Source organism: Sceloporus occidentalis, unplaced genomic scaffold (assembly GCF_023333645.1).
Source record: "Sceloporus occidentalis isolate IW3139 unplaced genomic scaffold, rSceOcc1.0.p SCAF_1, whole genome shotgun sequence".
Taxonomy (NCBI): domain Eukaryota; kingdom Metazoa; phylum Chordata; class Lepidosauria; order Squamata; family Phrynosomatidae; genus Sceloporus; species Sceloporus occidentalis.
In genome coordinates this window covers 281,978,452-282,004,777 of record NW_028316981.1, presented here as the reverse complement: position 1 = coordinate 282,004,777, position 26,326 = coordinate 281,978,452, and the positions used below count along the sequence as shown (strand labels likewise).

At 38.4% G+C, this 26,326-nt stretch overlaps 1 protein-coding gene across 3 annotated transcripts in view; it reads left to right on the top strand.

Annotated features, from left to right (window-relative positions):
* Positions 1–26,326, top strand: part of ERBIN (erbb2 interacting protein) — a 116,921-nt gene that overhangs the window by 80,199 nt on the left and 10,396 nt on the right. For 2 of the 3 annotated variants that reach the window (XR_016277754.1, XM_089495024.1), the window contains exons 15-23: positions 1,936–2,035; positions 3,711–3,832; positions 5,098–5,268; positions 7,230–7,409; positions 7,840–7,951; positions 8,985–9,168; positions 10,801–12,328; positions 22,168–22,311; positions 24,362–24,493. Coding sequence is in view for 2 of the 3 variants with exons in the window: in XM_089495024.1 (XP_089351150.1) it covers positions 1,936–2,035; positions 3,711–3,832; positions 5,098–5,268; positions 7,230–7,409; positions 7,840–7,951; positions 8,985–9,168; positions 10,801–12,328; positions 22,168–22,311; positions 24,362–24,493 (2,673 nt within the window). In the remaining variant the exon portion in view is untranslated. The remainder of the gene's footprint in view (positions 1–1,935; positions 2,036–3,710; positions 3,833–5,097; positions 5,269–7,229; positions 7,410–7,839; positions 7,952–8,984; positions 9,169–10,800; positions 12,329–22,167; positions 22,312–24,361; positions 24,494–26,326) is intronic. The other variant, XM_089495035.1, reaches the window with a different exon arrangement.

Sequence of the window (26,326 nt, the reverse complement as noted above, 5' to 3'; positions counted from 1 at the left end):
AATGCAAAGCCTTGCAAAGGCTAAGGATAGTTAATGTATTGTACTCATTCCTTTGCCACTAACGGTGGTAAAAATGGAAGTCTTTATATATAAAGGAAATCTATTCATAAGATAGCTAGCAGCATTTCACCTCTTTTATTATTACAGTGGGCCCTCGCCTTACACGGGGATCCGTTCTGGATCCCTCCGCGTAAGGCGAATTCCGCCTATGCTCAAGCCCCATTGTAAACCATGGGGCTCGTGCACGGCGGTGCGGTGGCGTGGCGGGGCACAGGACGCAACTGGCATGCGCACCCATTCAATTGAATGGGACGCGCCACCCCTTCCGCCCCGCGCGCACCCCACGGCTTGAGCGCGTATGCTCAAGCCGCGTAAGGCGCACCCGCATATGACACGGGCGCACTGTATATAATTTGCCACACAAATTTCATGGTGTAAGATCAAACAAATGAGTATGGGGAGGACTGGGGGGGGGGGAGAGAAAATACAAAACATGTATGCAGGCAGGTCTTGCTTTGTATACTCACACTTCTGATGGTTGGAGACAAGTAGTTGGAGACAAGTATTACATTTGATTATTTCCACAGCATACATTTTGAAGCTGCAGGAAGTGCTAAAGGAGATGCAACAAATGATATTTTGGGTGTGGCATGTCTGGGAGGCCGCCCATGAATTCCAGGTGCTGTAGGCTATATTTCAGAGGAAGGAGCTGGCAGAACCACCTCTGAATATTCCTTGCCTAAGAAAACCCTTTGAAATGTATAGGGTCACCATAAGTAAACAGGCAGTTTAAAGATGATACATACACACACATGCCATGCTTTCTTGTTTGGTGATCATGCCCCCTATGCCAGTCAGTTTGAAACTTCTTTTCATATTTATTTTTTACTAGCTAAATTTATATCAGATGGCTAGACACAGTCCTCTGTTGCAAGCTTCTATAGAAGGAAAACATTATTTAAGAATATTGGGTGAGACCTGTCATATGGGCTGGTAGCCATTTGCACAGTGGAGTTTATCTTACCTCTACAGCTCCATGTCCCTTAAATCTGCTCTGCATGAATGAAGAGGGGAATTTGACATTTCTTCATTATGCTGAAATAAGCTGTTCCTGTTATCTTAACTGGAGATAACCCATGGGACTCAGCTGATAAAAACGCTTAGAAAGATTGATACATGAATATGAAACAATGCAGAGACATAGCTGTGTTAGAATTTGTCTTGTTTCTGAACTTAAGAACAAAAGTAGTCAGAACTTGTTATGCCATTAGTATACTCACATGTTTTGTATTTGTTACAATTCATGTTCTTTTCTGCTCATCAGTATGTCTGTCTGTTTAGAGACTAAACTCCATGCATCTGATGAAGTGGTCTTGAGCCCACAAAATCTTGTGCTACGAATTTATTTTTGTCAGTTTCAAAGGTGCTGCAGGATTCCTTTATATCTTTTTATAATGAAACAATAAAATGTTTCTCAGCCAGAAATACAGTATATAGGGGTGCAATGGTTCAGACACCAGTTTTGATGAGTGAAAGATCAGAAGGTTGGCAGTTCGAGGCCCAAGTGCTACATGATGGGGTGAGCTCCTGTCACTAGTCCCAACTTCTGCCAACCTAGCAGTTCGAAACCATGCAAATGCAAATAGATAAATAGGTACCACTTCAGTGGGAAAGTAATAGCATTCAGTGCAGTCATGCTGGCCACATGACCACCAGAGTAATCCTTAGACAATGCTATCTCTTTGGCTTACTAACGGAGATGAGCACCACCCCCTGTAGTTGATTACAAGTAGACATTCAAGTCAAGGGACTACCTTTACCTATACCAAGAATATGTATATTCTTATCAGAAAGGAACAGGGATTTCATTCTTATTTTCAATTAATGTATTCTGTATGTGCATTTTTAATTTGTGTTTTGTTTTTTCATTTTTAGTCTAAACCACTCATTCCCCTTCAAAAAGAAGTTGAACCAGAAACACAGAAAACAGTACTTACTAATTATATGTTCCCTCAACAACCAAGATCTGAAGATGGTATGGAATTGTATTTATTTGTTTAAATGTTAAATATCTTGCATGTTGACAGATCAGGAATATTTGCTTAAATTTGTTCAGTTTACCTAACCCCAGAAGTGGTAAGCATAATACACTGAAATAGTTTTTATTTTTATTTATTTATTTTTAAATAAATTTTAAATCATGAAATGGTTGTATTAAAGCAAATGCAATAAAATATTAATATTAATATAAATTAATATTTTTATTGTATAAATTAACGCTTTCCAGAATACTGAGCATAACAGGTGTTCTTTATAATGTTGCCGAATGATCATTGCGTTTGGGCAAGTTGCAGAGTTGAAGCTAAAATATATGGTATTACATCTTGCACATAATGCTTATTTTCCTATAGTAGTGTTCCTGGCCTTGTTATCTAGCCTCCTGCTGTGGTCACACACTGAATGTGTAAAGAAACAGCAACACATGAGATTAAAACTAGAATCAACTCACTACAGTGCTTCTATGCAATCTTAGCAAATGCCCCCCATACAGATAAATACCGGGGAAAAACAAGATGTACCTGACAGTGCAACATAGAAAAATTAATGCAAGATAATAAGTAACTGCCTATTACAGTCACTTCCTGTAACCTTTCCCAAAATGGAGCTATATGAGCATTTCTATTAACATTTGAAAGAGTCCAGAGATGTGTTACTCAATCATAATCTTTGATATTGATGATCATACATAGATCTGAAAGGACCAACAGGTACAAATTCTCTGATCTCTCTTCATAGAAATTATTGAGCAATATAGTACCTAGGTCAGGGATCCCAAAATGTTTTCTAGGGGCTGTGTGGGCATTTCCATCACATTTTGAGCCCCCCCCCCCCAAACAAAAATAATTTCGGTCCTAGAGGAGCCTTTTCTGAAATAGGAACTAAATAGAAAATGGCTTTTGCTCATTTCCTCTTTTTTAAAAAGCCTTTTACACACCTAACATAGGCCAGGAAGTCCTCAAAATGTAGTTGAAATAGTAGACGTAGAAAATATTTGAGGGCAAATATCTGACCCTAACCTAGAAGATATGTGAGGGCAAAAAAATCTTACTGATTTTTCTAGAGGTGGATGTGATGTGTGCGTGGGGGGCCCTTCAAGCTCTCCCAGAAAACTAATGCAGCCTCTTAGCCTTCTACAGTTGCTCTTTCCTGACCTAGGTGCTTTATTCTGAAATCTTCCCAGAGAGAGAGAGAGAGATTTGCAAATGGATTCCTAATGTGATTACTCTTAAGTGTTTTGGGGCATGGAGGCATGGTATAGCCCTTTTAGTTCCAGTTGTGGGGAGGCCTGCTATGCCTGGATGCTGAGAAGTTTGCCAATGTTGTAATATTGAGCTTGGACTTTTTGAGCAAGGTCAGACTACAATTTGGTGAACTTACTCCTTCACGTTTTGATATTTGCAACTAGCAAATGATTCAGGTTTTTTCCAGCTACTCTTCCCAAGCTAGCATGGCATAAACAAATAAATGGGTCTAGTTTGCACAGGGGTGCCGGCTTGGCAATTTGTAAATGTCAGAAATGAGCCTGTAAAAACTATAAATTCTCCACATTTCAATCATAATACATACAGTCTGTTTTCAAATAAAAGACACGAATAAGAAATTATGCAAGTTATTTTATTTACTCAGATACTTTCCCCTTTTTTCTTTAGTTATGTTCATATCTGATAATGAAAGTTTCAATCCTTCACTGTGGGAGGAACAGAGGAAACAGCGTGCACAGGTGGCTTTTGAATGTGATGAAGATAAAGATGAAAGGGAGGCTCCACCCAGAGTATGTAATTGCTTTAGTTAATCATGATTTATTAAACACGTTATTATTTTTCACCCTTTATGTTTGGGCTACTAATTGTTGTGGACAGGATCTTGCCAAGGTGTATTACCTCATAGCTCTTTTCCACTAGTGTGTTCTTGGTTTTTTGTTTTTTTTTGAGGTTTTGAACCATAAGATACTTGTGAAACTATTGAGGGCTATTCTCTTAGAAAACTTGAAGTGGTTTTGGTTTGTATACTCTTTGTATGCTCTCGTGGTCTTTGAGCACAGGAAGGCACATGGTGCAGCCAGCTCCTGAAATTAAACAGATCAGTGCCATGTCAGTTTGTGGTAAAGAGACTGCCTGAAAATAACATTAATGTTATATTAACTTATTTGAAGGCTTTCATGGCCGGCATCCATAGTTTTTTGTGGGTTTTTCAGGATATGTGGCCATGTTCTCAACAGGAAAGAAGAAACCTTAAAGTTAGCAAAGTTTGGCTACCAGTCCTGAAAAACACTAAAATGAAGACCCAGCAAATGCATATGAAAACCACCCAAAGTCAGGGTTTTTCCCCAGCAAACAATGGATATCTAATTAAACAGACACAAATCCTGTTTGCATATCCTCCCACTCTGAGGCCTTGCCATTCAACAATAATACACAGATTAACATGGAAATCACTCCTCCCAGCCCAGGATCACACAGTATATATATACCCCACTAGCTTCCATGCTAGCATTCTCTGAAGATGCCAGCCACAGATGCTGGCAAAGCATCAGAAATAAACTCTTCTAGAACATGGCCACATAGCCCGAAAAACCCACAGAAAACTAATGTTAAGTTACCTCATTTTAAAAGATGGTATTAAAATGTTGTTTGTCAACAAGTTGGCTTTGAATTCTGGCAGTTACAGCAATCCTATGAATAAGAGCTGTCCAGGAGACCTTTCATCAATAGCCCAGCTCAGGTCCTGCAAATTCAGAGCTGTGATTATCAAAATGTGATAATTATAAATACAGGTGCATGTTATGTAATCTGGAAAGCTGAGCATGTCTTGACCTGACAAGACCTGTACCTAGAGGTTCAGCAATCAGGGAAATACATGAATTCCCTGAAGACAGGGTTGCATAAAAATTTGCAGGTGTTCCAATACTCCATTCACTTCAGTAGGGGTACAGTTTATTCTTTTTTCCTTTGCAGATGATGATCACATTGATGCTCATATGAATTTCTGAATTACTTTTTGTAATGTGACTTTTGAAAATGAATTTCTTTTATTTAGGAAGGTAATTTGAAGAGGTATCCAACCCCGTATCCTGATGAGCTAAAGAACATGGTCAAAACAGTTCAAACAATAGTACACAGACTGAAAGATGAAGAAAATCCAGAAGACGCTAACAAAGAGACAAAGCAAGAAAGTCAACAGGTTTCAGTGAAGGATGTTGGTGTAAAGGTTAGTGTCAGTATTCTCTTTGAATCCGACCCACGTTTTGTAATATGATGCCATAATTTTTGTGAAATACTAAAATTTGAATCATCTCATTTTTATGCATTTCCATAAATTATTACAAGGAGAATTGTGCTAGGTGTATTCAAAAAGTAATCACCTAGCGAAGGCCACTGGAAAGCTTAAATTAAATTGAGAATAAAGTATTGAAAGTCATATAAATTGGTCACTGTTTAATAAATAACTTGAGTGCATCCTTGCCTTATGTGGAGGATCCGTTCTGGACACACACACCCCAGCGTAAGGCAAATAAAGCGTATGTTCGAGCCCCATTGAAAACAGTGGGGCTTATGCCCGTAGCACAGTGTGCATACCACAGGCGTATGCATCATTGCCTGTTCCATCGCACGGTTTTTAGCTACAAGCTGAAAGCTGCATGATGCGGGCACACTGTAAAAATAAAAATAATAATAAAATATTAATAATAATATACTGTACTGTATATACTCATGTATAAGTCTCGAAATTTTAGACAAAAATTGACACAAAAAACCTGGGTCGACTTATTCACGGGTCATTGTAGGAACTGTACTTTTAACTAAAAAAAAGGAACCATTCCCTGGTGAAAAGTGAGAGCTTAATCCTTCCTCAGAGCACCTAACAGAAGGATCAATCCCCTCTACTATCTCATCCATCCGGGGTGAGCACAAACAGTTATGCCTGCTGGAATTTTGTATGTTCTTTGGTATCCTTTCCCTTCTTTGTTACATGCTGCTAAGTTTTATCCTTGACTTATCCATGGGTCTTAACAAAATCTATAATTCTGGTCCCTAAACTTTCTCTTGATTTATACATGAGGTTGACTTATAGTTGAGTATATACATTAAATTCATCACTGTTTAGTTAGTAGGCTCATTCTCTGCAAGGGGACATGCAATAAAGCTTGACTGGAGGACAAATGGGATTCACTCTAGGTGACCCTACTGTAGGTGTGTGTACTTACATACAACAGGCAAGGTAAACAGTTGCCTCCAGAATCATTTCCTGAGCATGTGTGGAGAGCAAAATAGAAAGAAAAGTGGAAAGCAGATTACCCTGCCTCACCACCTGACTGAAAAAACATAGATCTATAAGCCATCAAAATGGGAATCATAAGAAAAATGGAGGCTGTTGAAAGAAAAACATCATCCCAGGATGCATTTTGTAAGAAGCTTTCAAGTGGCCTCCAGAAGATTCAAAATGTTTTTATTCCATACAAGGTTTACCTGACCTGCTTGTTTCATTTCACATGTGCATAATCTTAGTTTTGAATGTAACATTTGCTTCATTCATGTTGAACTGCTCTTTTTTGTGTGTAGTACAGTGCACCCGTGCCATACGCGCCTTTAACTGTAGGCGGAAGACAAGCCCCATTTAAAACAATGGTGCACCCACCCCACTGTACACAAGGGTGTGCATCCATTTTTTAAAATGGGATTGAGCATACACATTTTCCTCTTTATGGGGGGGGGGTGGTGGTGGTGTCCGGAAAGGATCCCCCATGTATGGGGAGGGTCCACTGTATAGGCATTTATCACTATTCTTGCCATGTTATTTCTACCTCAGGTACCAAAGTTTCTATTAAAGAAGATGTGTCCAGGAACACATGTTCTTTGTTAACTGAGGTATAACTACTTTTAATTAGGTGGTGCAGTTCTGGAAAATAATTCTTTTGATTTTTGACCCAATATTTCAGACTGGGAATTAAGCCAACCCATTATGAAGTATAAGCAATAAATGCTGCCACCTGACTGGAGTCACCAGTACTTCAGCAGGTAGAATCTGTTGCACAGCTGCACACCTACTGATATGAAGTATCTCAGCCATTGATATATACACACCTATACATTATTGTTAATAAATATATGAGGCTTTTTTTTCCACTGGGAAGCTTTTTCCTGACAATGTTAACTTTAAATCTGCCGTAGACTTCAGAAGTTACTCCAGCAAAGAACAAAATGGAAAATGAGCAGAATATGATGGGAAATTGTGTGCAGAAGCCTAAAGAGTCAGATGCTGAGAACAGTTCTGGAAACATGCAGATGAGCAATCAGATTAAAACATCAGAGAACACAAAACCAATTGCTAATCATGAAGATACTCTTGAGGTACTGTATACCATATGTAGTGTGCAAAGCTGAGTAAAATACGCTGAAATATATTTTTATATATGTGGCCTTAAAATTGCAGTTGGTGCAGCCTCAGAGAAGAGGAAACGGGGACATAGATGGTATCTTTCCAGGTCCAGTAACTGTTTCTGAATCCATCAAAGACAATCAGAAAAGGGTGTGCCTTTTCAAGGAATAGCACATGATATGCTATACTGCCACACCACATAAATGATAATAGGTTTTTAAAAAAATTATTACGCACCAACCATAGATGAACATGACACTGGTCAAATATGAAACAATAAAAAAGACATTGTTATCAAAGCTATGCAATCTAATAAAACTTTTTTGGGTAAAGTTGCCTTGTGTATTAGTGCGCCTGATCAACATGACTTGATAATATACAATCTGTATCTCTCTCCTTTAGTCAGAAGAACTATCCTCAGATGAAGAAATGAAAATTGCAGAAATGAGACCACCTCTTATAGAAACATCAATTAACCAACCAAAAGTAGTAGCACTTGGCATTAGCAAAAAAGGTAGAGTTTTCCTTTAGTATTCCAAATAAAGAGTTTATTCTTCTCTTTAGATATATTTGTAAGAAGTCATTAAACTTTTCATAATTTAAAATAACATTTTAGTTAAAATTTTATTGTAACTGGGTGCAAGCTTTTAAAGTTGCTCTGTAGCAGTATTGTTTAGTCAGTTGAGCATAGTTTCACATGTCTTGCCACTTTGGAGTATTGTGTTACAAGTAATTAAAATCATTGCACACAGTTTGTCTTATACTTCCTTCAGTTAAATGAAGTGAATATTTCAGTACTTGAGTCACAAGCATAAAGATATGTATCTTGCCCATCTTCAAGATTCTCTAATGAATGTGTGTGTGTGTGTGTGGGGGGGATACCTGTAGGATTTAGAACATAACAACTTGCTATTGTCTTCCATTGTTCTTTTTTTTTAAAGCTAGCTGACTAAAGACTACATTAGAATCTATGGTGCAGGTTCTGTTAGTGGTTAAAAAATATACGTACACAGACATTTCTTATTATTTGTACTGTCTTAATTGTATTCTGGATATTTTATTTGTACTGCTTTTTTTTACTATTATACTGGTTTGTTTTCTAAATGTCCATAGCAGAACATTTCATGTACAGTCCCATGTGGGGTGTTAAAATACATACCCTTGACTGATTGTGAAAGTAGGATGATATGAGTGCATGCCACATAGTGTGGTTGCTGAGATTTTAATCTGTATGTGTGTTTATGTGAAATGTGTGTTTAGGGAAATGTTGTGTCAAGTGGTATGCGTCTGTAAAACAAATCACATATGTAATACAGAAATTAAAGATAAATTAACATCCATTATTTATGAGTTGCAAGAGATAGAAGTCACATTGGACTAAATGGTGAGTACCTTTTACCCAGTTATTTTTTTTTTTTTAGTTCTAAGCAGTTTCATTTTTAAGCATTTCTTTCTGTTAAATGTATTTGATAGGCTATGAACATTATGCTTCCATAAATTGGAAATATGGATGTATATGCATATACTAAACAGTTAATTCTTTTCAGATGACAGTAAAGATCTGGATTCCTTGTCAGATGACCCAACCCACAACAGCAATCAGAATAACAGCAATTGTTCCTCTCCTTCTCGAATGTCTGATTCAGTTTCTTTAAATACTGACAGTAGCCGTGAAGCATCAGTGTGCTCTCCAGACAAAGAAACTAACTTGGCTGTCACTTCCAAAATCAGGTGTGGGAAATATGTAGTTTCTTAAATCTTTGTTGGTTAAAGCCATGAAGCAAAAAGAATAAGAGTTTTGTAGCCCCTTGGAAAATTAACAGGTTTATCATGTCATATGCTTCTATGTAGTGAAGCTCAGTTCACATACGGAGTCAGTTTAATAGGTTTGTATGTCTGTTGGTACAAATATATGATGAGCAGTATATGCTATATAGAGAGCCAGTGTGATGCAGTGGTTTAAATGTTGGACTACAACTCTGGAGACCTGTGTACATTTTCCTGGTTGGCCATGAAAACCCACTGGGTGAGGATGGACATGTCACGGAGTCAGCTCTAGAAACTCCTGTGATAGGTTCACCTTAAGGTTGCCACAAATCTTGAAAGCACACAATAATAGATATGCTGTATGTGACCAGGATTTTAAGGTGGTTCACAGTTCTGGTTGGGAGGACTTGCCCTGTTTAATCTGTTAGCTTTGTAGCTGTATATCATATGCAGTTTTTATAACAGTCATAATAAGGTGACTTCCAGTAACATGATGAGACATGATAATTAACATGAGGAAAAGTATAAAGCTACAAACAATTCTATCTGAAACTATGTATGCAGTTACTTTGTTGAAGTTAATGGGGATCACTTGAATAAATCTGTATACCTTGCGTGGGCCCTTACTATCTGGTGGGTTTAGTTCCAGGACCCCCTGTGGATACCAAAATCCGTGGATGTTCAAGTCCCATTAAATACAGTGGCATAGTAAAATGGTGCCCCTTATGAAAAATGGCAAAATCAACGTTTGCTTTTGGGAATAATCCAAGCCATGGATGGTTGATTCCGTGGATGCAGAGGGCCAACTGTATAACTTGGTGCTGATAAAATCTAGTTAACTGGAGTACAGGGGGGGGGGGGGGGGGATAATTTTGAATCTTGAAAGTTTTTTAGTCAAAAGATCTCATTACCTTAGTTACTGTATATACCTCAGGCCAGGGCTATCTTGCAGATGGTATCTTGTGATATGTTTCTTCTTGGGATCTGAAGTCATCATGAGAGGCCCTTCTCTCAGTCCCACCACCATCACGGGGAGGGGGGACACAAGAGAGAGCCTTCGCAACGGCTGCCCCTAGATTCTGGAATTTCCTTCTCAGGGAGGCCAGAATGGCTTCCTCCTTGTCCTTCTGTTGGCAGGCTAAACCCTTTTTATTCTGAGAGGTTTATAAAACAGAAAGTTTTTAAAGAACGGGCTAGGGGAAGCTGTATTCTTTTAACTGAGCTTTTTAAAATTGCTTTTTATCTTTGGAATTTCATTTTACTCTTATAACTTGATGTTTGAATTGTTGAATAACAATTTTGATTCTTTTATTCACAACAACTTTGAATAATTTAATTCTGTTCTAATATTCACTTTTTATATGCTTTTAATGTGTATTGTTGCTACTATGAATGTTGCTAAAGACCATTCCCAATATAATAATTTCTGAATTGTAATAATGACTTTAGTGATAGCCAGAGGTTAATATAGTTCATTAGATCTTGGTAAAGAGATAAGCAATGTATATATTCAGTTGGGTGTCAACTCATATGCAGAGAAGACTTCTTGAAACTAATAGATTTATGAATTTTAAAACTTTGCTTTGTTTCTTTCAGGCAGGAAGATGAAAATTCTAATAGTTTTTTACAAAATGGAGGTGAAATAAATGTTACAGCAGAAGAAAAACTGGATGCCCAAGACAAAGTAACCAATTTCAGTGAATTTAGATTAAGCATCGAAGAGAGATTAGCTTTGATAGAGAGGGGTGTTGAGCTAACTAGTGTTACAGATGAGTCTCACAGATTACACCAAATTAATAGGAATATCTGCAAATTGACTGAAGAGGTAGGAATACAACCAAATGTAGTGGAAGAAATAAAAACACAGGAAATATCACTAGTAAAGGGATTTTTAAACAACAATAATAAAGAAGTAGTGGAAAATGAAAATAAATATTCTAATCTGTGTCCTATGAACAATGTCAATGGACATTCTGAGGAAGTGCCTCCCTCTGCAGAAAGATCAGCACTAAAGAGAAGTGCTACTGTTGATACTGATTCTTCTTCAGAAATGTGTCTTTCAAAGAGTACTGAAGATTTGTCTCCACAGAGGAGTGGGCCAGTTGTGAAATCTCACAGCATAACTAATATGGAGACAGGTGCTCTCAAAATCTATGATATTATCAACGACATTGGATCCCAGCAGCCAAATCCAGCAGTAAAATCAACAACCATAGCTCCAGAAGGAAAAAATATAGTCCGGAGCAAGTCAGCTACTCTCCTTTATGACCAGGCATTACAAGTATTTCCTGGGTGTTCATCATCATCTGATTTAATATCCACAAAAACAGTGTTCAAATTTGATTCAAATCATAATCCTGAAGGTACTAATTTGATAAAAGGACAAGGGACAAATACTTCACAACCATTCAGTCCCCCCCAATATAATATCCAATATAGCAGCAGTATGGCAGCCAAAGAATCTTTGTGGCCCCCAAAACAAAACTCCCTAGCTGAACAAAGCTGCTTACCTCCTCAACGCTTGCCAAGATCAGATACTGTAGACACCTGCAATTCTGTGAAACATTCTGCCAACATGAATTTCTCCAATCATAATAATGTTAGAGCTAGTGCTGCATATAACATGCATCAAAGAATGAGTGGGAGGCATGTAGAAATGTGGGCTGTTCCACCAAATGATAGACTTGTTTCTGGAGCAACTCGAAATACTCTCCAGCGTCAGAGCAGTGTCTCTTCTACTACTTCAATGAACATTACTGATTCTGGACCTCCACGGCGACCCCAGGTTCCCGAAGGAGATTATTTAACATACAGGGATTTACACTCAATGGGAAGAGTCCCACCTATAATGTCAGGGCCACAGAGACCACTTTCTGCAAGAACCTATAGCGTTGATGGGCCAAATGTACCTCGACCTCAGAGTGCTCGTCCTTCAGCAAATGAAATACCAGAGAGAACTATGTCAGTTAGTGATTTCAATTACTCAAGGACTAGTCCTTCTAAAAGAGCAAACCCACGGGTTAATTCTGAACACTCTCTACTAGATCCTCCAGGAAAAAGTAAAGTCCCTCATGACTGGAGGGAACAGGTGCTGCGACACATTGAGGCCAAAAAATTAGAAAAGGTAAACAACTTTACTTTCTATATTCCAAATTTCTGAATGGATTTGACTGTTTGGGGACTTAAATTACTTGGAGAGAAGGAATTTATATGATAAGCTTCTTAGTTTTCAAAATTTGTTTGACTATAGAAGTGTCAGAAAGTTTTGGTATTCTTGGATATGCTTAATCAAAGGGCATTCTTCTCTCATTTAATCTATGGCAAGCAGAAGTCCTGAATTAATTTTGCTTAATTATTGTCATTAGCAGTTTTGATTTTGATAGGCAAGTTGTACATTATTTTCTCCTTGGGCTTAGTGTTGGAATATTACTTTGAAAGTAACTTCAAAATAGACTTTTTTGTTGGAAAGCTAAGATGTACTGTATAAGAAAAACATGAGAAAATCAGTACCTGATGACTGTCTTATCACTCCAGATTTGGGCATGAACACTTGAAAATTGTGCAAAATTCAAATAAGAACACCTTTATTTTTGTGCCATACTTTTTGAATCACCTAATATATATAATAATTACATTGGTGGATGGCAAATACTATGAACAGAGCTTTATAACTGGCAAAGTATGGGCGCAAACAGACAGACCAAAATAAAGCTGCTTCGGGTCACTTTGGAGATATGCTGTTTAAATGACACATGCATCTTAAGAGGCCAGAAGTTGCGCCAAAGCTGTGCTTCACTCTTTAGGACTGGAGTGTGGCTTTGGTGCAGCGTCTGGCCTCTTAAGACACATGCATAATTTAAACAGCATACCTCCTAAGTGACCCGAAGCAGCTTTATTTTGGCCTGTCTGTTTGGGGCCCTATGTGTGCAACTGCAAAATGCAAGGAACTAGCTAAAGTGGAATACAGTTGCTTTAGAGTGGGACAATACTAACTTAAACGAGTAAACTTGCAAGGTTGAGAGCATTTATAGGAGCTACTAAGAGAAGAGAGAGATGACTTCAAAAGGTTAAGGGCAATATAATACTTTCTCTAATATACACACAGAGAAACACATACATGGAAAGCCTGGGGATATTTAATTAGTATTTTTGATGCTCCTGATGGTGGTAAATATTGGAGTCCAATCCTTTCAGAAGTGGGTTCTGGCCATAAGATTTCCCTGGAGGCATTCCCAGCTAACTCCTCTCTGTCCTTAACGAGATACTTAAAAGAGGTTACATTTTAAAATAAATGTGCATTCACACATCTGTTTTGACAGGATTACTGTACTGATGCAGACAGCTCACAACGTGTGTTACATTTCAACATAAATGATGTATAATTATGGAAAAGGAGGAAGGCAAATATTTATGTTGTAGATTTAAAATATAGCAGCAAGTATTAATTAAGACAACCATGTTCCAGGGTTGTCTTCAGGTATCAAGTGCATCATGATTATTCTTTTACTTTAATGCTGTTCTTGAGGATATAGAATTCAGTTTCCTTTAGAGCAGAGGTGGGCAACTGTGGATGGCTAGGGGACTACATTATCCCCCTAGAACAGTGATGGTGAACCTTTTAGAGGCTGAGTGCCCAAACTGCAACCCAAAACCCACTTATTTATTGCAAAGTGCCATGTCCCTCTGGCTTTCTAGTAACAAACTCTGGCAAACTCTGTGCTGGGGCGATGGCACATGTGCCCACAGAGAAGGCTCTGAGTGCCACCTCTGGCACGCGTGCCATAGGTTCGCCATCACTGCCCTAGAAGAATGTGGAGAGATGTGCATGCTTTTACAAAAAGCAACAGCAATCCTCCAATTTCCACCCATGCTTCTAGGGACATGGGGGCATTTTTACCATGTGTTGAGCTTTCATTAAAAAAGCATTTCCTGGGCCTACATTGGCTAGTGAGGGCAAAAAAGGTGGTGGAAATGCACCCCACACCCCTTAGTGAACATTGTAGAACATGTGGGGGCAAAATAATGTTTAAAAATATTTATTTATTTTTGGCAAGAACTGTATTTGACCCCTGGGGGCTCTAGGGGGTCTTTAAATGTGGTGGAAATGCCCTCCACCCTCCCTAGAGTACATTTGGGGTCGTTATGGAGCAAAGTATATGTATTTCTGCCAAAATATATATCTTTGCCAAAAAATATTTTTGACCCCTGGGGGCTGCATTTTGCCCACCACTGATTTAGGGAGCTGAACCACTTTAAGTTTAGTCTGCAAGTAAAGGTTATAACTGAGAGTTGCTCACTCGTCTGTGGCTAAAAACGTGATGGTCCTAGGGTGAATATAGGTTGGCAGCTGTTTTGGCATGTTCTGTAAGAATTGCTCTTGCATGAGTATTTAATGACACTTTTCTGCTTTTTAATAGTAATTGACACTGATAAATGCTGTTGTATGGTTAAATTCCTATGCTCCTTGTTTTATGTGAGGTTTTAGTGTTTTTATTGTACATTTCCTTGACTATCTGCTAGACAGAGGGTGTGATTTTATAAGCTGAACTAGTCAATGAAGACCTATTTGTTTCCACTGTTGGAAACACTAGGGCTCCTTCTGTTTACACACATATTTTCTGATCTGTTACAATCCATATTGGACCTTTTATCTGACCCAATGTGTAATTTACACATTTGAGAGCCCTGTATAGACAGAAGATATTTACTGCACAAAGCTGTTATGAAAATAAATGTTTTCAACAAAACCACCTACCAAAAAATGAAAGATGAGATAGTCTTTGGTTTTAGCTGGTAAGAAGGCCTAAGGGCCAAATACTGTATTCAGGGAAAGGCAATATTACAGCTGTTAAATTAGGCTGTCAAACAAATGTGGAGTGGCTTTTTGGGAGAGTTAGTCTGTGTCTTCTGTTTCTGAATGTCATCAGCTAGAGTTTCTTCTTCCCTTTCCCCTCCTTTCCCTATCCAAAAATACTGTACACGTAATGATAGATTGAGGTGTGGTGATACCATTTGCACTGTCTCACTCTTTGAGTAGTTAGTATTGCATTTTCTTTCCCATCCTCTCCTTCGTATATGTAGAAAGCTGTTTCCCCCGCACTTTCCTCCGCTTTTGTTTCCCATTCCCCAGCAGTATTCTGGAATGCAGCAGCAGTTAAAGAGCTTTTGCAGCCTCAGCTTCCACCCCTCATCCTGATAAAATATTTTAAATACTTCCCAGACAACCGGATCCTGGAGTTTCAATTTTAATGCAAGTAGATCAGCAAGGAAGATTTGCTTTGTAAACTGGTTGGTTAGAAAAGCAGGAGTGAATTTTTATACAGAGTAGAATTGTGAGAGCCAGTATAGTGTAGTGGTTTGAGCATTGTACAGCTAGCCCTCCACATTTGCAGCTTTGACTTTAGCAAATTTGATTATCTATGGATTTGATTAAAATGTTCTCTCTAGGAATCTCTAGGTCCTGTAGCATGACTCTGTGGTTAACATTTACCAGAATCTGTGCTGAAGGACCTAGAGATTTTTAGAGAGAATACTACTCTAGGCATTTGTAGGCCCTCCGGCACAATTCTGTGGACAACCTCTGGCAGATGTTGACCATAAAATTGTGCTGGAGGACCTAGAGATTCCTAGAGAGGTGTTCACTCATTTATTTATTTTTAATTTATAGTTTTCCCACTTTTACGAGGGTCCTGTGCCTCCAACCCCAGCGAATGTGGATGGTCCACTGTACTTTGACTCTGGAGATCAGGGTCTGATTCCCTGCTGAGCCATGGAAACCCACTGAGCGACCTTGGGGCCGGAGGAGTCATACACCTCGGCTTGAAAAGCTCTGTGATGGGTTTCCTTTGGGGTCACCTTAAGTCTGAAACAACATGAAGGCACATTAGAACAATAAAGAAGAATTCTGAAGTGCATCCTGATTTGTGGAGAGCAGAATTAAATGGCACATCTGTGGTTGAAAGTTGGGGAATTTTCACTGATGTACTCATTTACTTGCTATAATGTCTTTGCTGATTATCTCTTCATGTGCAACTCATTTTACCTTCTTCCATTCCCCAGCAATATTGCTCTGCAGCCTTGTGGTGGGTTGTGCTAGGGTCAGCAGAGGAAAGAGGGAATTGGTGTAAACCCTTTCTTCCCTTACTTCTGTTGTTTTTGACCCCTTCCGTGAACAAAGAATATTTTTGTTGCAGAAAGGGAAATTTGTATCCAATCCTGTGGCCTTCCAACCTAGGTCTGAAAGGATACGCTCATGCTCAGCATGCACTCAGAAGAATCTTGATTTTTTTAATTCTACATTTTGTGCTGTTTACTAAAAACAGATTGAAGGAATTTTCTATGTAATGTAAGAAACATAATTGGAGCGGCACCAAGTTTCTAAGTGGGGGGCTGTTTATCATGTTGGTAATGAGGCTTGAATGAGACTTCAGTATTTATACCCAGGTACTTAGATACCAGTAGGGAATGAGGAAGCTGGACAGGACAGCTGCAGGTGAAGAGATTTATTTACAAGTGCTATATACAGAGATAGGAACTGTACAAACACATAAGAGTTCCTCTCAAGCTCACAATAACTATCACCAACTCCACACATCGACACCAACTACTCTGTATCCCACTCACTGTAACCCACAATTGTTTACATTAAGACACAGCCTTATATATCCTTGGCTGATGTAACTCTCCCAGCACATGGCATAAGCCATTACTTCACTGTGCTGAGTCACACACATACACAGGTGCAGAACTGAATCCACATCTTGGTTTCTGGACTCAAGGACATTTATCTACATATCCTTGCCTTGTCATAAATATCACATACATGATGACTTTGCAGTTCTGTAGATGTTAATTTTCACTGGCAATATGGCTGACAGTTTGGGCCATGCATTAAAACTTCCCAGGGATATCTGTTGGCTACTCTAGGAGACTGATCAGCAAAATGATATTTCTAAAATTATTCTTAGGCGTGTTACAGACCACCCAAAACGGATGGTCTTGCGCCGCTGCTGGTTGCCGTGTCCGGGAACCGCAGCAGCCAAACCGCGCGGTTCCCGAGCGCAGCAAGAAAGAGGCGCCAAAATGGCGCTTCTTCCTGCACCCCGGAAGTGGCACCGCAAGGCGTGAGGCGCGCACTCGCGGTGCCACTTCCGGCACGCGACGTCTGGACGCTGTGCATCTGCGATGTCAAAATGGTGGCGCCCATCTGTATGTTGCTCCGCCACCATTTTGATGTACTTGTTACACGCGAGGGGCAAGGCGTGTCAGGAAGCGTCACCCCTCGCGCGTAACGACGGCGTCTCATTGGCCCGTCTGTAACGTGCCACAGATAGCTGAAATTTTCTTCATCTAGATAGCTGTTTATTAATTATTACTAGGTCCATATAGTTTTAAAAGTTGTGTTTGATCTTTTTATATGGTCAAAATGAAAAGTATTTCTACCTTGGAGCATAAAATCTGTGTAGACAATAGTCAATAACTGCATGGTAGAAAGCTGCCAGGAAAACCCCTTAATAGATTTGCCTTAGAGTCGCCGTAAATTGGGAAGGACTTTAAGGCACACATCATCATCAACAACAACAACAACAACAACAACAATGAAGATTTCAAGTAATATTTTTTTTAAAAAAGTATTGAGGGATCTAGGTCTGCATTCCTCACAGGTAATATTAAAATATAACTTAAATCATATGGCTATAAACATGGCGAGTCTTGGGTTAGCACACTTGTATTCCCTATCATCTTGTGCATTAAGAGGTTTTTATTCCATTTTCAATTTTCTGTGATTTCTTGTTATGCCTAAACCACAATTTTCTGCCGTTTTCTATTGTGCCCAAATTTCAGGAGTGAAGAAACTGTGTTCACCACCACCCCAGAGTCCCCTCACCTTTGTTACCAACATTTTCCTACAATAAAATTTAATACAGGTCATTCTTTCCCCACTGTCACTAGCAGGTAGGGAAGTGCAATCTGTATTAGGATTCCTGGAAGAATGGGTGAAGGAAAGTCTTCCAGTAGGATTGCTAGTTTGTGTTTGTATATGTGCATGCACTCATGTGTATATGATCCCTAACTCTTGAGCCAACATCACATGCAGCCTTTGTAGCTAAAAAAATAAAGTATGTACCCCAATTTCTTTGAATAAGCCATGGTAATAAACTAAAGTTGGCTTCTTGGGACAAAACATAGTTGAAGCCGAACTACAGATTTTTTTTTTTCCTGGTTTGGATAGAACAATAACAAGCTGTAGTAAGTTGAAAACAGAAGGCAAATGATCTCAGTCTTTCTCACAACCATTCTGGGGAAACAGTGTGAGCCTAAGATCTGTGCGGTCTCATTCTAATAGTAACCTGATAGATATAGGTTAGCATTGTGTATAAACAAGGACAATGTCCTCTCTGGTTTTATTCTGACATAATGGGCCCATACAGACAGGCCAATATAAAGTTTCTTCAGGTCACTTTGGAAGCATGCTGTTTAAACGATGCATGTGATGCATATGTTGTTTAAACGATGCATGTGTCCCAAGAGTCCAGAAGCCATGCCAAAGCCACACTCCAGTCCTAAGGACTGGAGTGTGGCTTTGGCGCGGCTTCTGGACTCTTGGGACACATGCATCGTTTAAACAACATATCTCCAAAGTGATCCAAAGCAGTTTTATTTTGGCCTGTCTGTATTTAGCGATAGACTGCCAAGAAGACACACATCATACACACATAACATATTGTTAACCCCTTATGTAAAGCAGTACTAAAATGGTCTTTCATGGTATTTTAACCATGGCAAGAAGACACTCCTGGTGCAAATTGTATTGTCCATACAAATGTATGTGGTTTACGAGATAGTGTAATTTAGAACTCAAGACCTGTATGTAACAACCATTAGCAGTCTTATACAACAGATGTCCTAGAGTTTAAAGGTTGGTATAAATTCTTAACTAATACATAATATGCTTAGATTGTTTCTTTAGGAAACACCCAGGTTATCTCTTTCAATGGTATTCTTTAGATGACCCCATTTAAAAGGAATATTTTACATACAAATGTATTGTCATGGAATATTTATTTTTAGTTCCAATAGTAGTGTAGGTATGGCTGTCTCTCACCATTTCACTGTGTTCGTTGGACTGCAGTGGTTATTTTAAATGAGCCCCTGTTGAGATTGAATTCAATAAAGGTCACATCAGGGATAATGAAGTCCACATGTGAAACTGGTAGAAAAGCCATTAAAAGAATTTATGCCAAGGTACTCAAACTAAGCTCATGGAGTTAGCTTCTTAGTGCAAGAGCTGAATAATCTTTAATCTTGCAAATTTATACAGACCCAGAGCCATGGCACTGAGACTGGAACGGGAGGGATGCACCCTATTTTGTCTTAACCCCTTAGGGGATTATCCATCTCCCCCCACCCCACCCCCTGATTTGAACGTTCATTTTAAAAAGAGAAAATCCGTGAGATTCTTCTGTTTACCACAATGTAATGAAAAATGTCCAGTTACCATTCTAACCAATTGTCTATAAGGAAATAAAACTGGTCTATAATATTTTAGTCAGAAGGTCTGTTCTGCATGCTCAGCAAATGTGATAGTAGAATGAACTGTTAACACTTTAGACTACAGGTACAGGATGTAGTTTTTGTTGCTCTGAGCCAAGTTATCTGAAAATTAATAATGTCAGGAAGCATTTGAAATGGTAAGTCTGCTCTACAGCTCCCGGACTCTACTACCTCATTAGGCTGCATTTTTGTTGTTGTTGTTATTAACTGCCCACGAGTCGGCCCCTGCTCATGGTGACCCCTTGGATGAGACATCTCCAAGACCCCCTGTCCTTAACTGCTCTGCTTGGATCCTGCAAATTTGTGCATGTGACCTCTCTGGTTGAGTCTGTTCATCTGGCATGCGATCTCTCTTTCTGTTGCCCTTGCATTATTGTCTTTTCTAGTCATGCCTTCTCAGGTGATTGAAATATGACAGCCTCAGTTTCATCATTGTGGTTTCCAGGGAGGCTTGATCTGTTCCAGAACCCATTTGTTTGTCTTTTTGGCTGTCTATGGTATCCTCAGCACTCTTCTCGGCACCATATAACAAATGAGTAGATTTTCTTCCTGTTGGCTTTCTTACCCATCCACCTCTCAGATCTGTACACAGTGATAAGGAATATGCTGGTTTGAATTATTCTAACTTTAGTGCTCAGTTGTATATTTTTACACTTTAGGATCTTGTCTAGTTCTGTCATGGTTGTCCTTTCCAGTCCTAGTCTTCTTCTGATTTCTTGATTGCAGTCTCCATTCTGATCAATATTTGATCCAAGGTACAGGAGCTCTTTAATTATTTTGATTTCCTCATTGTCTGGGTTCAATTCATGTAGTTCCTCCATGGTCATATTTTTGTTTTCTTTATATTCAGCAGTAAACCTAATCTTGCCCTTTCTTCTTTGACCTTCTTTTGTAGTTGTTCCAAGTCAGTTTACAATGTTATGTTACTGCATAACATTGTGTATGTGCCTTTAAGTGCCCTATTGACTTACGGTGGCCCCATTGATTTCATAGGGTCTGCTTAGGCAGCGGATACTCATATACTCAGCGGTAGTTTTGCCAGTTCATTCCTCTGAAATACAGCCTACAACCTTAATTCATTAATGTGTGAGTCACTGCAGAGCGGGAGAGTGCCAGACTCCACTTGGCAGGTCAGAAGTCTCAGATCACAGGGGAGCAATTTACAGTGCCCCAAATCCTAGGGAGAGTAATTGAGGATTGGGAAGTAGCATTCTCCTGGTTGAGTTGGCCAACTGATAAACTTCTTCAGTAGAAGCCTTATTGATTCTTGAAATGCATGCCCCTAGAGCAAGGAGAAGACTTTTTAGTATCTATCCCCAGTATGTGTATCTCCTCCTTGTGGGACACCTGCCTTGCTAACTCTTTCAACATATTTTAAGTATTTTCATTTTTAGTAGTTTTTTTTCCGAATTCTATCAGAAATTATTTTAGCAAGCAGTTTGTGGGTACATTGTGAGCATTCTTTAACCTCTACTGATTTTAATTTTCATAGTTTTTTTTAGTATACTCTTTCATTTGCTGGTTTTCTTTTACTATTTTTATCTTCCATGAAGGAAAAATATTGTTCAAATAAACTAACTCCTGTTTGCTGAGGATCTGTTAGGAAGGGCTCTAAAATGCTTAAGATATTATTTGTCTTTTTCCCCCTCTAATTTTAGTAATATGGCAAATATGTTAGACACTGTGAATTTGTTCTAATATGTTCAACACCATACAGAATTCATTAGCTAATTTTGCACACACAAAAAAAATCTTTGCCATTTGTTGTATCTCTTCTTCTGGTCTTCATAAAAAATCGTTTTTAAAGTTGGTGGCTTAAAGCAGTATCATAATTGTCCAAATAAGTATTGGAAACTACTTTCACCTTGTGAATGCATGCACATAATATAATCACGCTGGAAATTCTAAACTTGGTAAATCTGAAATTACTCTTCTAAGTATATCAGAAGCATGTTAAACTCAAGTAATCATAATGTTGTGCTATTTTTTGAAAGAGCAGAAAAATATTTTTATTAAAGAAATAATGCATTTGTTTTGCTACTCAGAACACTCTTTCAGGAAAAAAAATACTTCACTTATCTCCCTTCTGTCAACATAGCTGTATGTTGACTATGTTTAAAATGTGAACACTAAATGTCTGTTTTCCTTGGCCACAAGGACCTTTTAATGGACTTGTTTTCAAGGAATTTGTGTCTGTATTATGTCAGCCTGCATGTTCAGTTATACTATAAGAAATTATAAGGCTTGTCACTGAGATTATATATTACAATGTTTCTTACACTTTATATGCATGATGATGATTATTTTTGCATGAGATGCAATACACATCTGTACTTACTCTATGTGTAACATGTCTCGTGGTTTATGCATGCAGCACTAATCTCTGTTATCTGTCCCCTCTTTATTCAGAGCATGCTGTCTAGGTCCTTTAATTCCAATTATGCTCCAGTTAGCAGCTTTTACTATGGCAGCTCTAGGGATCTGCATGGCAGCCAAGGCAATGTTGCCTTGAGTGTTGCAGACGGAAGAAGTTCTGGTGTTCACATTGTTCGTGTGAGTACATGAATAAAAAGATCATTGTTAGTAAGAAATTGGAAAGGGCATGTGATATGTCTTTAAAGCTATGTACTCATATAATTTGTGTAATTCCATATTAATGATTGATTTCACCCTACTGTAATATGGTGATTCAGTAATGGCAATCATTGAAAATCCTCCCCCCCCCTTTATTTCCAAGTTTTATGCTTCTGCTAAAGCATCAGAGTTGACCAGTTCTAAAAGCAGAACAACAGAAACTGTACTCTACATTTATGAAAATATTCATTTGGTGTTTAATGCATAAGTTCAAATTAGAAGGTAGCATTAGCAGTTTTCCCCAAGTATGTGAAATAGGTCCTGCTTTGAGGGTATTCTCAGTATATTTTAAGCATACCTGACACTGGTGTAACTTAATTGTTTCTGCTTTTATCTTATGGAATTTGATGGGTTTTTCAAAATCTGAAGTTTGAACTTTTGCATGTTACCATTGGCTCACGCTGATGTTTTAGTGTCTCTGTTCACCACCTCCCTTGCTGTGTGTTTCCCTTTATCTTTGTAAGTTCAGTTTGGAGAAATTTTCACAACTTTCTACACTGATGAAACTTTTTGAAATAGTAGCTTTGTACTATTAGCCCTGAACACTATTCTGCATTGAGGTTCATCTTCTACATCCCAGTAATAATGCATGTTAATTTTCTTGCTCTTTATAGTCACAAATATAGATGGATCACCTGATTATCTAAGAACAATCAATCAACATCTGCTCTTTTTTCTTGATAAAAAATATGACCAAGTTTGACATTTCCATCCATGTCTTTGTCTTCTGGGATATTCTCTCTACTTGTTGATATTGCAAACCATCCTACTGATCAGACATGAAATCCTGCCTATCTTTTGTCTCCCACACCTCCACAGTCTGTTTCCAGGCGATGTTGCTTTTCCATGTACAGCACTAAAGAAATACAGCTTTCCTTGTGTGTCCTCTTGGGAAAAACCTCTATTCATACTGTGGTTATCTCTCATCTCTCACAGCCTTCTTTTTCAGCTCCTATTGTCACCTTCTTCTCATATCTTTGTCACTAAAATGGTTTGCCTGTCATCATTCTGATTATATTTTGCCTTTGTTTAAGTCTCTATATCAGCTTCCTGTCTGCTCCCATATTCTGCACAGCTTCTTGACAGCTTCTTGCACACCCTCCTCACTTCTCCAGCAGCATCACCCTCATCCAGTTTGTATATCTCTCATTCATATCTGCGATTTTTCCTTGCATACCTTATGCCTGAAACTCTCCTTCTATGAGACTTTTGGCTTAACCCTATACTCCTTGTCCCTTACTTGAAACTAAGGATAAGCATATGTAACTGGGGACAATCATATTCTTTGTTGCTTTGATGTCATCTTTCTTCCCTCACTCTGTTGTATCCCATGTTTAAATTGTAGGTTCCCTGGAGCAGGAATGGTTTTTTTGCCTTTGAAGTCCCATGGTCATTCTTGCTGCACTTCAAATATTGCGATTATTACTTTACTTGAAATACATAGCAAGTTCACCTGTGAGACATTTTTGGAACGGAAACACATATGTTTCCCGAGAAACAAAAACTGTTGCCATTGTCCTTCTTACCATTTAATAGCTGATAGTGAATATTCAGTAAAAAATCCATTTAGGAGTATTTTTGTACAAATTACATTTTTAACATAGTACAGCCAGACAAAATAATAGGAAATGGCATCAGTTAGCAGTGGTAGTCAAACAAGAAAGGATAAATGTAATCGGGCAAAGTCAATAAAAGACTATTGTGTTCAGTTTGAAAATCCTTAAAATAGCAGCTGTTTCTATGAATAGTTTTATTATGCACTTTTGAGTCTTTTTAAAACCTCCACTGTTTTGAAAAAGCCATGGTTAACATTTATGGGCATCTCAACATTGATTAATAGGATTAAATTCTTTATATTACCTCAGTAATGTTCCTGTGAACAAATTAGTAGTTCTGGCATAACTTGTGTGACTTTGTAACAAAAATGTTTACTGTATATACTTCTTCTTTTTTAAAAAATCATTTAAAGCATCCCCAAACATCCACCCCAGGAGATCAATGCCAAGAGGATGTATTTGTTTCTGGTCAGCAGAACTACATATCTACCCCACTTAGTCTCAAAGATGTTGGTCCAGACAGCATTAAGAAACTTCCTGTGCAGGTAATAACTACTTAATTATAAACCTGTTTGACAAATATTTTATTTTGTCAAAAAATGAAAAAACAGTTTACATTATTGGCATAATCTTGGGCAGAATGGGGGAATTCACAAGCCTGAACCGCATTCACATAATGTTAATCCATAGTTTAGTATTGCGTCCAAATAAGGTAATTGTTTCAGTGCGAGTGATGAATAATGGAGAAAAAGTAGTGAAAACAACAACTTTACACGCCTAATTGTGGATCTAAGGCCTCCAGCAGGTGGGGCAAAGGGAGTCCAAGCCCAATCACTACAGGACCACAGCGACCGCATGCACCTGGCCCCAATCTGAGCTATCACCACGATCCTGAACTGAACAGCTCAAAAGGAGTGTCCCCCCCCCCACTCCCTTTTGGCACCACTCTTCTGGGTTGGGGCAGGCTCGGCATGGCTTCTAGCTGTGGCATCATGTAAACGCCACATCCTCAACACAGCCTCATGGTGGCTCTTTTGGCCCACCTCTTTGAAGTCTAAATTAGCTACTACAGATCAAGAAAATTCAATATGGTTGTAGTGTCCTAACTGAATATATGACTAAATATATCATTATATTGGTAAATCAGGTTACCAGTAGAGAGCATGCTGCAGCATAAAAAACGTGGACTGCTTTCTGACAGTGCAGTCTCTTTGCATCTTATCTTAAAAGATGTATCCAGATAAGTACCTGTAGTATTACAGACTCAATATTTTCCTGAATCAAATGAAGTCCATCTGTCTACATTGCACATTCAGTTATAGAAATAAACTAACTTCCAAAAAAACTGGATGAGAAAAATTACTACAGCACTACTGTAGTAATTGTTGTTTGTTGTTAACTGCCCTCAAGTGAATCCTGACTCATGGCGACCCTTTGGATGAGACCTCTCCAAGACTCCCTATCCTCCACTGCTCTGCTTAGGTCCTGTGAATTCATACTCATGACCTCCTTAATAGAGTTTTCCTCTCTTTCTACTTCCCTCCACCTTTCCTGGACCCATTTGTTTTCCTTTTTGGCTGTCCATGGTATCCTCAGCACCCTTCTTCAGAATCAGATTGCAAATGAATTGATAGTAGTAACTGATTAGTAGTAATTGATCAGTAATATTCCTGATGAGTAGTAATTCATACAGTGCATTCTTAATATTCTATGGCCCACAAAATGTGCACATGAAAAAGAACTGAAAATCACCCAAAAACAGAGGACATGAAAAATGGAAGTGGATTTCCAGTCACTTCTGGGCGTCATTTTTGGCCAAAAATGTAGCAGTGCATCCTGACTCTGGGGGTGGGTTATATTGCCTTCAGGTCTCCTAGTCTGAATCCATTCTAGCAAGTCTAGCAAGTGCTATTAAAATGCGTTTATATTTACAAAAAGAAAGAAAAAAAATGTGTTTTACTTAATATAAGATAGTTGCTAGATATTTGGTGTATTTATTGACATTGTTTGCAACTGCCTAATAGAGACACCTTTTCCCTTTCAGATTGGTAGTTATGTTTGGTTGAAGTTAATTGTGGCAGGTTCTGCCATTTTTCAAGAAACTGATTGGTTTTTAATTGCTTTTAATGTTCGTTTTAAATAACATGTTATGTATTTTAATTGGTTCTTATTTTGTTTATTGTTTTCAACTATGAGTCCTGCTTGTTAGAAAAAAAGGTGGGACATAATCCTAATGATAATGATTTTACAGCATAAGAATATTTGATAACAGTTAATGGGAATAAAAAATGTCCAGGAGAATTCACATAAATATTCCAAATAGGCTTTTGCTTTTTAATGACACAGTTTATTTTTATATCACATCTTTTAAACATTTT